The 14,643-nt window shown below is 50.4% G+C and overlaps 1 protein-coding gene across 1 annotated transcript; it reads right to left on the bottom strand.

Annotated features, from left to right (window-relative positions):
• Nucleotides 1–1,491: 1,491 nt before the first annotated feature.
• LOC117090090 (keratin, type II cuticular Hb6) lies at nucleotides 1,492–7,916 on the bottom strand. The gene is made up of 9 exons (XM_033221999.1): nucleotides 7,544–7,916; nucleotides 6,547–6,755; nucleotides 5,683–5,743; nucleotides 4,829–4,924; nucleotides 4,452–4,616; nucleotides 4,064–4,189; nucleotides 3,570–3,790; nucleotides 2,389–2,420; nucleotides 1,492–2,250 (listed from the first exon to the last, which is right to left on the bottom strand). Exons 1-9 carry the CDS (start codon nucleotides 7,910–7,912, stop codon nucleotides 2,069–2,071), a joined length of 1,461 nt encoding a protein of 486 aa, XP_033077890.1. The 5' UTR covers nucleotides 7,913–7,916; the 3' UTR covers nucleotides 1,492–2,068.
• Nucleotides 7,917–14,643: the final 6,727 nt, after the last annotated feature.

Below are 14,643 nucleotides of genomic sequence, written 5' to 3' on the forward strand. Positions count from 1 at the left end.
ACCCGGGCAATTCATACAACTATGAAAATTATTGTTGTTTTAAGCCACTAAATTTGGGGATGTGTTGTTACATAGCAATAAGTGGAGGGCAAGTTGGTACCTGGCAGAGAGATGCTGCTGAAACAAAACTCAAAACCTGTGACATTGACTTTGGGCCCAGGCATCAGGCAGAGCCTAAATGTGCTCAAGGAGACAATTAGTGAAAGCAGGATAGCCATCTCTGGATGCCGAAGAAAAGGCCTGGGGGTAGGGACTGCCCCTTATGGCTGCAGCTCCTGTGGTCTTTAGAGTTCTTGCTTTTTACTGGGCAATCTCTGTTATCGTTAATAATGCTTTATGTTAAACTTTCTCTGTTCAAATTATTATTTTCTGATTGGACCCTGACTGATACACCGTGGCCAATCACGTCAGCTGAACTCCCAGCTGGTGGCCAGCACCAAGTCCAGCCATGTGAGATTTTGGCCATATTGGGCCTTTCAGACATTCTAACCCTCCAAACAGCATTATGTAAAGTAGAACTGCTTAGTAAGCCCACAGAAGCCTGAGGCATGACAAAGCATTGATGTTTTAAGCCTCTCCATTTGGGTGACTTGTTATGTGTAATAGATATCTGAAACACCTCCCTACGGCCCAGTAGATATCATCATCCCACTCTAAATTTGAAGGAACTTAAAGCTCAGTGAGGCTTAGTGATTTGCCTACAGTTACAGACTAGTAAATGACTGAACTGGCACTCAAAGGGCATTAACATAGCCCTTTCAAACACAATCCCACGTAGGGAGCTAGAAGGATCTTAGGAATACTGTCCAATCTCTCCATTCCACAGCCAAGGCAGCTGAAGAGTAGGGGCTGGAAGCAATTTGCCCAAAGTCACACGTGGCAAATGGCCACTGAGGCTCGGAATGAGAAGCCCAGTTCTCCTGACTCTCAACCCAAAGCTCTTTCTCCCCACACAGTGCTTCTCTCACATACTTCCTTTCTCTCAAATACCTTCCTTCCATTCTCACCTGTCTTTTTCCCCATGAACTTTCCCCTCCAGGAAGGCCTTGGGGTGGAGGCAGCAGGTGATCACCCTGGTTGAGAACCCCTAGAAAACATATGGCCACATCTAGAGACATTTTTAGTTGTCACAAGAGGGTGGTGGAGGACCCTTGGCATCTAGCTGATTGAGGCCAGAGATGCTACTAAACGTCCTACCAAATGCACGCAACAGCCCTAAAACAAAGAATGACCCAGCCTACACACTGTCAATAGTGCTGAAGTTGAGAAATCCTGGTCTAGAGAAACCCATGATCCCATAAGACTCCCTGGCTCCCTGAGTCTTCTCTCATTTTCCCCAAGGCCTGGGCTGCTCAAGGACAGATGGGCGGCACCTACGGTGGTCATTTTCAGCTACGGAAAAATAGTGGATAAACAGGTCCTGAGGCGTTCTGGCAGGGAGCCCCTACCACGGGAGGGTCCTGGCATTTTCAAGACTCTGAGACACTAGGCTTGATGCGCTACAATGAGTTTATTGGAAACACAGAGTGAAACAAAGACCAAGGAGAAGGCAGCAGAGTCATTAGTTTTTCAGAAGCTCTTAAGGGCATCCCCCTAAGGGAGTTGCTCTCCCCAGACGTGGGCCTGTCCCTGGCAGAGTCACAGAACCACCATCCAGGGTCAGCGTCTCCATTCCACAGGCAGAAGCGCATGGGCAGAGTCCCAGGTCGTGCAGACAGGGACATTCCCGGGCCTTCCCCGTTCCTCCAAGCTTTGGGGAAGAGGTCAGGCAAGACCAATGCATACAGCAAAAAAAACAGAAGGTAGGCAGAAGAAAAGGATGAATCCTCCGGACAACAAATTGACTACCAGGAAAGGCTAGAGAGAGAGAGACCACGGCGCTGGCCGGGCCTCCCCGGACTCCTGCGACCAGGGATGGCTCCCAGAGCGGAGCGGTGGGGAGGGCACTTAGAGTGCACGAAGCTGGCGGCGGCTCTTGGGAGGCCGGCCAGGGCGGCGCGTTCCGGCGGCCCGAGGACTGGCTGAGTGGAGAGTGATGGCTACAGGCGCTGGCGGAGGCCGCAGCCTCCTAGCACCTCTTACAGCTGCCGCCGCAGGCGCCGATCCCGATGGAGGGGGCGCAAGCGTTAGTGGTGCCCACCACCACGTTGCTGTTGCTGGGGACGCTGCTGACTCTGGTGGAGACAACAGGGGCAGTAGTGGAGGCACAGAGATCGCCACAGACGACGCCACCGCGGGAGCTGCTGACGCCTGCAGGGAGAAGAGACGGAGGCCTGCCTCAGGCGCAGCCGCTGCCTGAGTGGGTGGCTTGCTGTGATCCCACGCGCCCTTTCCCCAGAGGCTCCTAGACCCGCCCTGCGGGAGGAGGGGACGGACCCCACTACTTACAGACATTCACCGAGCCAACGCCCTCACACAGCCTGCGGGGAGAGAAGGGCAGAGGTCAGTGCCTCAGAAAAGGCGCTGGGCCCCCGCGACTGAGGTGGAGGGGATACATCTGTGGCCCTCCATCTGGGCACTAGCCAAAGGGAGGGGGCAAGAAATGCTCTCAGCCAGGAGCCAGCATAGCCCGGGGTCACTGTGAGGGTCTGGAGACAGAAGGCCTGTAAGTGCCTCGCTCTCCACCGCTCCTGAGCTGTGCAACCCCAACTTCAGCCAGCCTCAGCCTAGGCTTCCTCATCAGGAAAATCTACTTCGTAGATCTCTTATGAGGAATGAATCAAATAAGAGGCATCCAGTGCTTAGAGCCTGGCTCATAGCCCTTAAGAGCTATTAGCTGCCACTGCCTGGAAGTTGGCTCTGACTGAATTGCAGGTGCATTTGAGGGAAGCAGATTTAACTTCTGAAATCCAGTCTGATTGGTGTCATTAGATTATAGGAGTCAGGGGGATAGACTTTTTTGTCTATTCCTTTCCCCATCACCTAAAAACAATGCCTGGCTCAATACAAAACTGTTGGATAAACTAATGGGATTTTAGAATAGGCTCAGAGACTGCCCACCACTGTTGTCTCATCCAGCAGATGGAAAGGCTGAGGCCCAGAGGGAGGACATGTCCAATGACAAGGCAGGGCTGTCACCCCAAACACTCATTTCCACCCAGCCCACATTTCCCTCCCACATAGCTTCGTGAGTTGATGCTGTCATCTATCTGAAGCTGTCCTTATGGGATGCATCTGAACTCCCAGGTCTGGAGCTGGGGCCAGGGCCAGACTAGGAAAAACAGAAGAAATCCTGAGAGGCACATGCAGCTACAGCTGGAAGGGAAGGAGCATTACCCAGGCAAGCTGGCCCCAAGCCTTAACTAGGCTTCTCAGTAACAGGAATATCTGCTACCAGATTACTAGATCTCAACTGAGATTAACAAGACCGCAATTTCAGATCAGTGCCTAGGTGAACATGAGGGACTCAAGCAGGGCTAGATCATACTTAAAGGACTTACACAAATTACCTATCTGGTTGCAGGGTGGGGAGGTTAAGAAACAAAACTTGAGTGCTGCCAGGAGTGTGAAGACAGGGCACGCTGAGAACCCTGGCAGGGCTGGGAAAGGGAAAGGTCTATGGGACCCACCTCTGCTCCTCGCCCTCCAGCAGGCGCCTGTAGGTGGCGATCTCAATGTCCAGGCCCAGCTTGGAGTTCATCACCTCCTGGTACTCCCTGATCAGGCAGGCCATGTCCTGCTTGGCCTTCTGCAGGGCGCCCTCCAGCTCGGCCAGCTTGCAGCGCGCGTCGCTGAGGGCCGCCTCACCCTGCTGCTCAGACTGGGCCACCGCGGCCTCCAGCTTGGAGTTCTGAAGACAACAGAGAGAACAAGGTAGATCAGAATCCCTGGGTCTCTCTGATGCTTACCTGGATGACACCATGCTCCCCACCAAGCTGGGAGCACCCCAGAACAGAGCCTCTCGCCTTCATCACCTGGGACTCACTGAGAGACCACAACCAGGGACTCTACATGGACAAAGGGGCTGGAGAATGAATGCTGAGATCCAGATAGGGCACACATAGGCTATGTGACAATGGTTAGGCCCTCGGTCTCTCTGACCTTGGGCACAGATGCCCCATACCTGGCACTTGGCGTTCTCCACCTCGGCCGTCAGCCTCTGGATCATGCGGTTCAGCTCGTTGATCTCCTCCTTGGTGCGGCGCAGGGTCTCCCCATGCCTGATCACCGTGGCCTTCATCTCCTCACACTGGGGGAAGTAGAGATGCTCATGAGGCTCAGGGTGGGACTTCGCATCCATTCAGGGCACCACGGATGATTGTGCAGGTTGTACAGTGCTCAGCCTGTGCAACCACACATGGCAGTCCTGCCCTGCCACCCTAACCTCAGAGTGGCAGCCATCTCTTCTCATCCCCAGGGACCAGCGTCCCCAGAAAAGGAAGCCTATTTAATAGATACCTCACATCCCTCCCACTGCCATGTCTAGCAGGCAGGTGTCCTGTGCCACTCACCTTGCTGCGGTACCAGGACTCGGCCTCGGCCCGGCTGCGGGTGACAATGTCGTCGTACTGTGCCTTGATCTCAGCGACGATGCAGTCCATGTTCAGGTCCCGGCTGTTGTCCAGCTTGACAACCACGGAGGTGTCTGAGATATGGGACTGGAGAATGCGGATCTCCTGCAGGAGGTGGGGGCAGTGACTTTAGTTGAGAACACAGCCCCACCCACCATGTCCTGACTCCACCTTCTCAGGCTTTCTCTGGTCCCCAGCCCTGCCCCCTCACACAGCCTCAGGGACTGCAACCTCTACCCACATCGTGTCCAATACTCCCACCCCCAACTCTCCTCTCTGCTGGCTGCCAGGTCTCTGCCTGGCCCCTGGGCCCGCACCTCCTCATACAGCCGCCTCAGGAAGTCGATCTCCTGGATCAGGGCCTCCACGTTGGCCTCCAGGTCTGACTTGCGGAGGTAGGCGCAGTCCACATCCTGCAAAGGTGGGGAGTGTTGGAGCTCAGAGGACCCTGGTAATGTAGCCCCCAGACTCGTCTCTCTGCCCATCCATTCCATGCAGCCAGGGGAAAGCAGTCCCCAGTGTCCCATTCCCATGCCTCTCCTTCCCTTCTGCCCTTCCTGGGATGAGCTGGCATCCTCTGCCCCTTTGAGGACACATCCTGTTTGCTTTGGGCATGACTCACCAGCCTTTCACCCCTCCTTGCCCTCCTGTCTCTCCCTTCTCCCCTCTCCTGCTCCAGGAAGCCTGCCCAGACTGACCCCCTGCTCTCACACCTTGACCCTTTCCTGTCCTTCAGTAGTGCTCCAAGAACCCAGTTCCTGCTCCTGGTTCTGCTCCATCCTCTCTTAGGCCCTAGGATTGTGTCTGTGCCTCAAGGTCAGACTCCCCAAAATGCTAGACAGACTGCACTGTCTCTCAGCAGAGACATTGTATCTGCTATGGCTCCAGGGGACTCAGCAACAGACCACAACCTCTGGAGCAGAGCAGGACACACAGAGGACAGTGCAGCCATCCCCTCGCCCAAGGCAGGTGCTGGTAGATGTTCCAAGGTCATTGCCCTTTGACAAGACCCTGGATACTCCATCCAATGACCTGCACCTGGGCAGTCCTATCCTGCTGTGGAAAGGTCATTGTGCTCCACACTGAGGTTGAGACCCCCTGTGTCTCCCCAGGAAGAGCCTGTCATTCTGAGATCCCACAGATCTGTGCTTCTCAATCCTGTGTCACTTGCCTTCTTCAGAGCCACAAACTCGTTCTCAGCTGTTGCTCTCAGAGAAACCTCCTCCTCATACCTGAGGCAGAGCAGAGGGCAGAGAGGGGAGGTCAGGGCAAGGCAGGTCTTTGCAGAGCCCCCATCACATCACACTTCATCACAGCCATGGGGACAGTACTAGAAACACCCCCCACAGCCCGGGCCTGGCAAGCTAGCTGAGTCCTTTCCGGTTGGATGTGGGATGTCTCTGGGATTGTCTCTCCACTTTGAACTGGGGAGGAAGAGGGCTCACCTGGTACCTCCCAGTCCTGTTCCCAAAGGGTCTCTGAGGTCCCCCAGGAGGCAAATAGGACTCAGCCCCCAACCCCATCCTGGGAGTAAACAGCATATCCTCCTGGGGCCTGTAGCCCCAGCCTCCCTTCACTGGTATGAATCCCAGCTCAGGTGTGGGGACTCCTGGACCCGCAGACCCTCAGAACTTAGAACCGAAGGCAGTGGGAACACCCAGAGCCCTAGACCTGTCACTCGTGAGAGACCCTGGGCTCACATCTGACAGGTGCTACAGGTGTCGGGGCTGAGGGTCAGGAGAGAAGGCCTGGACCCTGCAGAGGCTTCCTCCCCACCGAGCGCAGGGGAGAGCTGCTGGGTGATGTGGCTCAGGGAAGAGAAGGCTGGAGTGGGATAGAGACAGGTAGTGGGAGTCACAGCCCTCCTCTTACACAGGTGTCTGGGCAAAGATTCCACAAATGAAAAGACCCCGCCACCCTCGGTCAACCTAGTGGTCATGGCCACTCACCCTACCTGGGAGTTCGTATTGTCTGATCCAGTGTATTTAACCTAAACCCCATTCCTGTGCCCAGCATCCCTCCTGCCCTCACTCACTTCTTCTTGTAGCCCTCCAGCACCTCCTGCACGTGGTTGAGCTCTGAGGCCAGCCTCCCACTGTCAGCCTCCACGCACTCGGCCTCCCGCCGCAGAGTCTCGATGTAGCCCTCAAAGAGGGGCTCCAGGTTGCTCTGGCAACACTCGCGGTTCTGGAAGAACTGCAGCTTTGTCTCCAGCAGCTTGTTCTGCTGCTCCAGGAAGCGCACCTGCCATTCAGGGTGGGAAGGAGGGACAGATGGCTTCTGGTGCCCCCAAAGACAGCTCTGGGGACCTGGTGGAGGAGGGATAGTTTAAAGGAAATCCCCAAATCTGGAGCTTATCTGAGATTGAGTAGAGGTGGACTGTGGGAGACAGACAATTTCTGGATTTCCTGGTCATGACCTATGTCTAGATTTCCCACTCAGGAATGGAGCAAGGGCTGGGTGGTGTCAGTGCCTGCTCTCTGGGGAGCTGAGTGACCCCAAGCAGATGAACACAAGTGGAGGCTCCGCTCCTCACTCTGAAGCCAGGTGAGGCAGCATCCCTCACAGGCAGAGTACCCAGGTTCAGATCACAGATGGGATTTCTGGGGACGGTGCCAAGGAGAGGGTGTCTAAATTGAATCATCATCTGGAAGGGAGCTCAGCTGTCCCAGCTCTTCCCCTATGTCATCTGGAAGTCAGTGCACCCTACTTTCTCACCCTGGGGCTGCCCAAACCCCTCTGAGTTCAGCAGCAGTGGTCACATGTCCCCCACCCCCAAATCCCTGATGTCTAGCTTGTGCCCCAGAGCAGCCTGGCCACGCTTTTCCTCCACAAGCTCACCCTATCTGAACTGTCAGCTGAGTCTGCGTCTTGAGTGCCTGTGTGTTGTGTCTGTGTGTCTGAGTGCCTCTCCCATCAGACTGGGATCTCAGGCAGGCAGAGGTCTTTCTGACTCTGACTCCATCCTCAGTGCCCAGCCCTGGCTGTGTAGGTAGTGGGAGTTCAGGAAGGGTGTGATCCAGGACACCCACCTTGTCGATGAAGGCCGCGAACCTGCTGTTGAGGGATTTGATCTGCTCTTTCTCCTCCTGCTTCACGCACTGCGCGTTGGGGTCGATCTCCAGGTTGAGGGGTGTGAGGAGGCTCTCGTTGACCGACACGGTGGTGATGCATGGGGGGCTGGGCCCACACACGCCCCCAGAGCGGTAGCCGAAGCTGCGTCCGCAGGAGCCGGCCCTATAGCCTCCGCACACGCTGTGGCTGCCAAAGCCCCCAGTGAGGCCGCGGTAGCAGGAGATGCCACGGTAGGGGGCAGCGGTGATGCAGCAGCGGCCAGGCCGGGGCCCGCAGGCCGAGATGCAGCTGAAGGCGCGGCCACCAAATCCTGATCCGCAGGTCATGGTTCTCCTGGACGTTTGGGTTGCAGAGGACGGGTAAGGGGACCTGGAGTCCTGATGGAAACTCCAATGTGCTCCTCAGGGCACCACAGCCCTATTTATGCGCAGATTCTGAAGAGGCTTGGCTGTGAAGACGGTGTTGGGGCAATTTGTGCTTTATGGGCTTGGGTGGTTAGCCGGGTCCAACGCCTGTCTAGAATGTGCTTTAATGGTGGAGTGGCCTGCATCCTCTTCTTTGTAAAGGATGTCAGCCTTGGGCTCTAGGGGGAGTCAGCATGTTTCATCTTCAAAGTGTCTTGCCAGCAGGGCATTCCTTCATCTGCAGGTATCGGGGAGGGAAGGGGAAGGCAGAGGAGAGGACGAGAAGGAGGAGCAGGGCCTGGCAAGGGGAGGAGAAGGGAGGCCAGGTGCTGGGAGAAACTGGGAGGAGGAGACCTGTGTGTTAAGTGTGATGTGGGGAGAGGGGTTTCAGGAAAGGCTGAGGCATTCATAAATACCATCCCTCATTTCCATCCCAGCTGTGGCTCAAGTGCTCCTGAAACACAAATCTGGATTTCCCCGTCTCCAGATTTTTCAGTTGGCCGCTGAAAACCGTCTCACTTTCCTACTATGGGAACAATCAGCAGATTATGAAATATTTGTCTTTTATCTTTCTTATGATGAGGGCTTTGAAACATTGAGAAAAATTGGAATAATACAACATGCATGTATTGATGCTCCACCTAGTTACCCCGATTCAACAGTTAACATTATATCATATTTGCTTTCACAGTTGCCCAATTATCTGAGTGGCAGAAAGCATGGCATGTAACCCTTAAATACATTAGTAGGAATTTCTTAAGAATAAGTACTATTTTCTTATGCAGGAAAACTAACAATAATTCCAAAGCACCACTTACTATTCATCTCAGATTTAATTTTCCTAACTGTCCTAAGAATTTTAAAACTAGATTTTACATAATTTAATTTGTGGCTCTTGCCCTTATATTTTCTATAAACTAGAAATTAAATCTTGAGCTGGGATGTCCAATTTGGTAGACAATAGGCAGATGTGGCTACTTTAAGTTCGTAAAAATTAAATAAGTTAAAAATCTAGTTATTCAGTTGCACAGTCCACATTTTGAGACCTCAGCAGTTACCTGTAAGTGGTGCCTACCTTATTAGACAGTGCAAATAAAGAACACTTCTTTATTATTTATTTTTATTTGATTTATTGGTTATTTTCACATAAAATTTTGTTGGACAGCACTGGGCTAGAGGCTGGATTAGGTTTAAATTAAACATTGTTGGGTAGAATATCTCATAAAAGATGCTGTATAACTCTTATTATGTCACCCTAGGAAGCATGAAATATCAGATTGGTGATGCTAAATTGAATCACAGCTGGACGCGGTGGCTCACATCTGTAATCCCAGCACTTTGGGAGGCCAAGGCGGGTGGATCACCTGAGATCAGGAGTTCAAGACCAGCCGCAGTGGAGGAGTTTAAGACCAGAGATGGTGAAACCCCATCTCTACTACAAATACAAAAATTAGCCCAGTATGGTGGCACGTGCTTGTATTCCCAGCTACTCGGGAGGCTGAGGCAGGAGAATCTCTTGAACCCGGGAGATGGAGGTTGGATCACTTGAGTACATTTCCCCCTGTATTTGGAAAAACTGTGTAGAGAATTAGAATTAGAAAGAACTGTGTAGAGAAACATAGATCCTGGTTTGATAATAATATGTTTCTTTTCCATTGGTCACTTACTATGTGATCATCATTATATATCATAAATGATCTCTAATTCTCACATCAATCATATGAAGTATGTACCATTATCCCCATTTTACAGACGAGGAAACCAAGGGTCAGGGAGGTTAAATAACTTGCCCAAAGTCTCCCAGCCGGTAAGTGATGGAGCCAGGAGTTGCAATGCCTTCTTACCTATAAGCTGTGACAACCCCTTGACTTCCTAATCCTTGGATAAGTTCAAGAGAGTAGCGAAAGTTGTTTAGAGGGGAATATCTGTGAATTTAGGGTGGGGGAGAGTCTATCTAAGGAAGACAGGCAGAGTCAGAGTGGGTTGGGATGGTTAGAACCATGAGGGGCCCTTTAGGGACATGTGGCACATGATGATGTGAGGCTATTTGGGGGCTGGGAAGGAGTATGAGTTAGATGTGCAGCACCCCGTGGCTAAGAATTGAAGGACGGGATGGAAAACATCAGTTTTAGTTATTTGCATACCTCTGGTACATGACAATACTTTGATAGATTGTACTATGTTCTACTTACCCAATGAACCACCTCCACTCCAATAGGACAGGTCCTAGAAAAATTAGCTCATAAAGTACAGAGGTTTGCATTAAATTGAGGAGAAGAAAAGGGAAGTGAAATGACCTGGCTTGTAGCCCCCTGGAGCTGCTGTTCTTCAAGGGCAAAGGCAGAAAGAGTAGCCTTAGGGAATGAGAACAGGTAGGATTGATGGGAAAAGAGAGGAGAGGAAAAAAATAGAAGAGAATAGGGCTCAGGGTATCTGTGCAAAACATTCAGAGTGTGGCCTTGTGACAGGACAAATGTGGGAGGTCACAGACTGTGTTGAGCTATCTGGTCACCCTAGAGAAGAGTATGGCACTGCTATCCCTTTGTGAGTTCAGGGCAGCTGGGCCAGCACTTCTGAAGCTCTTTGTACCCTCATCTGCAATTCTGGGCACTGCCCACAATTGCGTAATGATGTCCCCAGCAAACCAGCGGTTGGATGTCCTGAGGAGCACTGTGAGTCAAAGTACTTCTCATCCACACTTCACCTTTTCTACCAGTATAACTCCTTATAAAAACGACATGTATAAACACAAGCTAATTACTAATGGCTGGTCCTTACTAAGCAATTTTAAAGATGTAAGAAGCAATTTAAAACAAGGTATGAAAAATTCAAACGTTGACACCATTTCATTGAACTTCAGGAATTAATTGCTGCTAATTTTTGAAGACCTAAAAATACTTGTTTTCTTCAGAGTAAAAAAACCTTGTCATGGGGAAGGGAGGAGGGGAGGGAAGATGGCAGAGAGGAGGGGAGGGAAGATGGCAGAATCTCCATTCTATGGTCTTGGCTCTGGCAAGGTAAAGAGGAAAGATTTTAACTTTATGGAGGTAACAATTATTTTTATTGTGAAATATTTCAACACAAAAAAATGTATAGGTGGTTAGATCTGTACCAATACCTACCGCTTACAGGAAAAAATAGAACATGTGTATATTTCAGGAGCTTCCTATGCACCTTGTTCTGATTGTACCCTACTCCTTCCTGGCCTAGGGTGACTCCTCTCCTGCATTCTGTGTTTAATTATTCCCTTGCTTTTCTTACAATTTTAGAACCAATGTACTCATCTTGCAATGATATATTGTTTTTTTTTTCCAGCTTTTGAACTTCACATAAATGGACTCATGTTGCATGGATCCTTGTGCACCTGGTTTCTTTCATTAAATGTTGCTTCCTGTAGCTGTCCTGTGATCATTTTCACTGTGGATTTCACTCATTGCATGGCTATACCACAGTTTATTTGCCTTTCTACCTCAATAACTGCACGGTTGTTTTCAGAGTTCTGTAGATTGAGCAGAGCTGCTATGAACATCCTTTCCCATGTCTTCTGGTATATTTATGCAAGAGTTTTTCTGGGGTATGTGGCTATTTTTTTAAAAGTATATAAGTAGTAAGTGTTTCATGTAGAAAACTATTTTATGACTATTCTTCCAAACTTAATAATAACATCTTTTGATGTTCATCTTACACCATGCTAGATTCTATTTTAAGAGTCCAGCATGCATTAACTCATTTAATTTTTACAGTTACCCTTTGAGGTTGGTGTTATTATTCTCATTTTATAGATGAGGACATTGAGGTATAGGGAGGTTAAGGTTCAGGTTGTGTGTTAGTAGAAGAGCTTGCACCCAGAGCCTGTGTGTCTGATCCCAAAGGAAGGGATGCGTTTGTCCCATTGCACTCCCTTCTGTACTCCATCGACCATCAGTAATAAGTAGCTGGTGTTTGTACATAACATACAAACACAAATACTCATCTTGCCCCATGCCCTCTGCAGGGCCCTGGAGGTTGCTGTCAGGGTTCATGGCCAGAGGGTATAGGAGAGCTCACCCTTGTTCTTGGCGAGCTTCCAGTATTAAGAGAAAAGCTGGACACATACCCAGATCATGAACAAAAATGCAAACCCTGCAACACATCAATGTGTACAAAAGTTTTCTTTGTGGATATATTCCAAGGGCTTGGCACATAGTAGGTGCTCAATAAATATTTGTTGAATGAATGAAAAGAATACCAGCTGCATATTAAGTGCTGAGGAATGGAGCCATCAAAGCTTGGTGGTTTATTGTGCAAAGCTTTGTGGTAGGATAGGGTGGGGACACAAGAAGCAGATGATGTGGTCATTCCTGGGGATGGGGGTGGAGACAGGTGACCTTCCTTGCTGGGGCCTGAAGGAAGAATGAAGTGAGTGAGATGTGTCCTTAACCCAAGCAAAGTCCTTGGCTTGGGTTATAAGGGGGTGGTAGGGAAAGTCGGTCAATGAGAGCAAGGATCTTGAAGGCCTTGGGGCAGACTAGAGACCAGGGGCCAGACTGGAGAAGGAAAGAAAAAAGCGAATCAGAGGAGATTTCTAGGAAAAGAGGCAGAAAGAAATACTTGGTCTTAGACTATTATTCTCAAGGGCAACTTAGAAGAAGAGAAGGAGAGTGCTGCATGGGTGGAGAAGAAAATGAGGGAGAGATCTTGGGAGATAATCAGGAAGAGGAGGAAACTGGAGGACAGTGGAGGAAAAGTGGGAGAAGATCTGGGGAGTATGGTGGAGGGGTCACTCCAGGGATGAAAGAGCAGAGGAAGAGGTGGATGGGGGAAGCAGCACAGCACCAAGGGGAAGTGTGTGTAGACCCACTGGAAGAGGTAGGCACCATAGCTCCAGATTTATAGTAATGAACCCTCACAGGGCAGGGACATGGGGCGAGGGAGATGCGGGTACTCAGCTGGTTAGTGGGATGAACGTCACCAGGATGGAGCTTTTGAGTCAGGCTCCAGTCCCACCCAGGCATCCCACAGGAGCCTTCTGGCCCTTTTCCAGTGGGACTCCTCTCTGGTGAGTTCTGATGTATAATTGGCCAGTGTCCTGGGCTCTCTTGGCTGAGAAGGCAGGGCTCTGACTTGGGCCTCTCCCCAATCACCCACCCAACTGGCCTGGGGTCAACTCCATTATCAACATCTCAACAGCCCAGGTGTTGTGTAAGCAGTCTCCCCACTACCCCTCAACTTCCTTCACTGGACCCTGGCCTGCATCTGCTTTCTATGAGTAGAAAGCATGAGCCAGCTGCAAGGTTAGTAAGGGCATGGCCCTCTGGACACCTGTAAATCCGGCATGCAGATGCTCTAGATGTAGAGTTCAAAGGCTGCCTTCCAGCCCACAGCTGTGTAGCAGAGTCTCAGGGATGACACTGTCCCTGCTTATGAGGGCTGTGCCTCAACTGGCTTTCTCCCTCTGTCTCCACTGTCACAGCATCTCAAGATCCTCTCCACTCCTGCAAGGGCCCACAGGATCACCTGTTGTCCACCCACTAGCCCTGTCTCATTGTCTCTCACTGTCTGAAATGCCTGCATGCACATCTCATCAACACTGTCTTGCCCGCCTTTTGCCTAAAGCTTGTCCTCACCCTTTCCAGGAAGCCTTTCTTGCCTTTCCCATCAGACTAGCTGCAATTGCACATTGTCCCAGAAAGGACACTGTCAGCAGTCATTGCATTCCTCAGTATCTGACAGTATGTCTGAAAAATAACCTTCTTTAGACTTCTGGCCTTCCTCATGAATTTGAATATGCTGTACCAGACTGGGAGCTCCAGAACCCATGTCTCCCTTCTCCTCTTAGTGCCTCCTTCCCTCCAAAATTAAGACAGGATTAAGCATAGAGTTAGGAAATATCAGTCACAAAATCCCTGAGTCCCCCAGCTGGAAAATGTTACCTACTCTAAGCGATCAACTATCTTGAGGAGTCTGCCTTATAATACCCTCCAGGGAGCAGAATGAACTGAAGGGAGCACTGAACAAGAACTTCCTAATGTTAAAACCACCTAATTTGCCCATTCTTTACAGGTGCCCCTGAAATAAAGGTCCACTTGGGCTAAAAGAAGAGACTCTGATCTCCAGATCTGAAGGTCTTTTGTTCACCTTATCTCCACAAAAATGGTGGCCACTGCAGAATAAGAAGTGTCTTTCTTTTACATAAAGCCTCCCTAAATGGAAGAGATAATGCAAGCTCCTTTAGAAAATAATGACTACTTGTCTCCTTCTGGGAAGTTCTTCCTCAACTCCAACTTCCATTTGTCCATCTGCAAAGAAAGCTTGCCTTCTCTTGTTCTCATTGGAGCACCATTGTACTTGGATGAATTATCAAGGCCATATCTCCCATCCTCAACCCCATGAAATCCTCTGGCTACTGACCAATCAGGAGGTTTTAGGATCAGGTGAAAATAAAGATGAGTGAGTGTGCCATCATTTGACTTATGACTGAGGATTTCTGATGGTCTGTTAAGTCCAAATAATAAATACACACTTATGAATTATTCACAGATTCAGAATTTTCAGATTATCCAAGCCTCTCTTCTCATCCAGTAGTATGGTTGCCCAAGGATTGGTGATGTGTTGCTTTGCAAAGAGAAGAGATTCTCATTGGACCTTCTCTGAGGCAATCAGGCTGGAGCAGA

The sequence above is a fragment of the Trachypithecus francoisi genome, unplaced genomic scaffold (genome assembly GCF_009764315.1).
Source record: "Trachypithecus francoisi isolate TF-2019V2 unplaced genomic scaffold, Tfra_2.0 Lachesis_group11, whole genome shotgun sequence".
In the NCBI taxonomy this organism is placed as follows: domain Eukaryota; kingdom Metazoa; phylum Chordata; class Mammalia; order Primates; family Cercopithecidae; genus Trachypithecus; species Trachypithecus francoisi.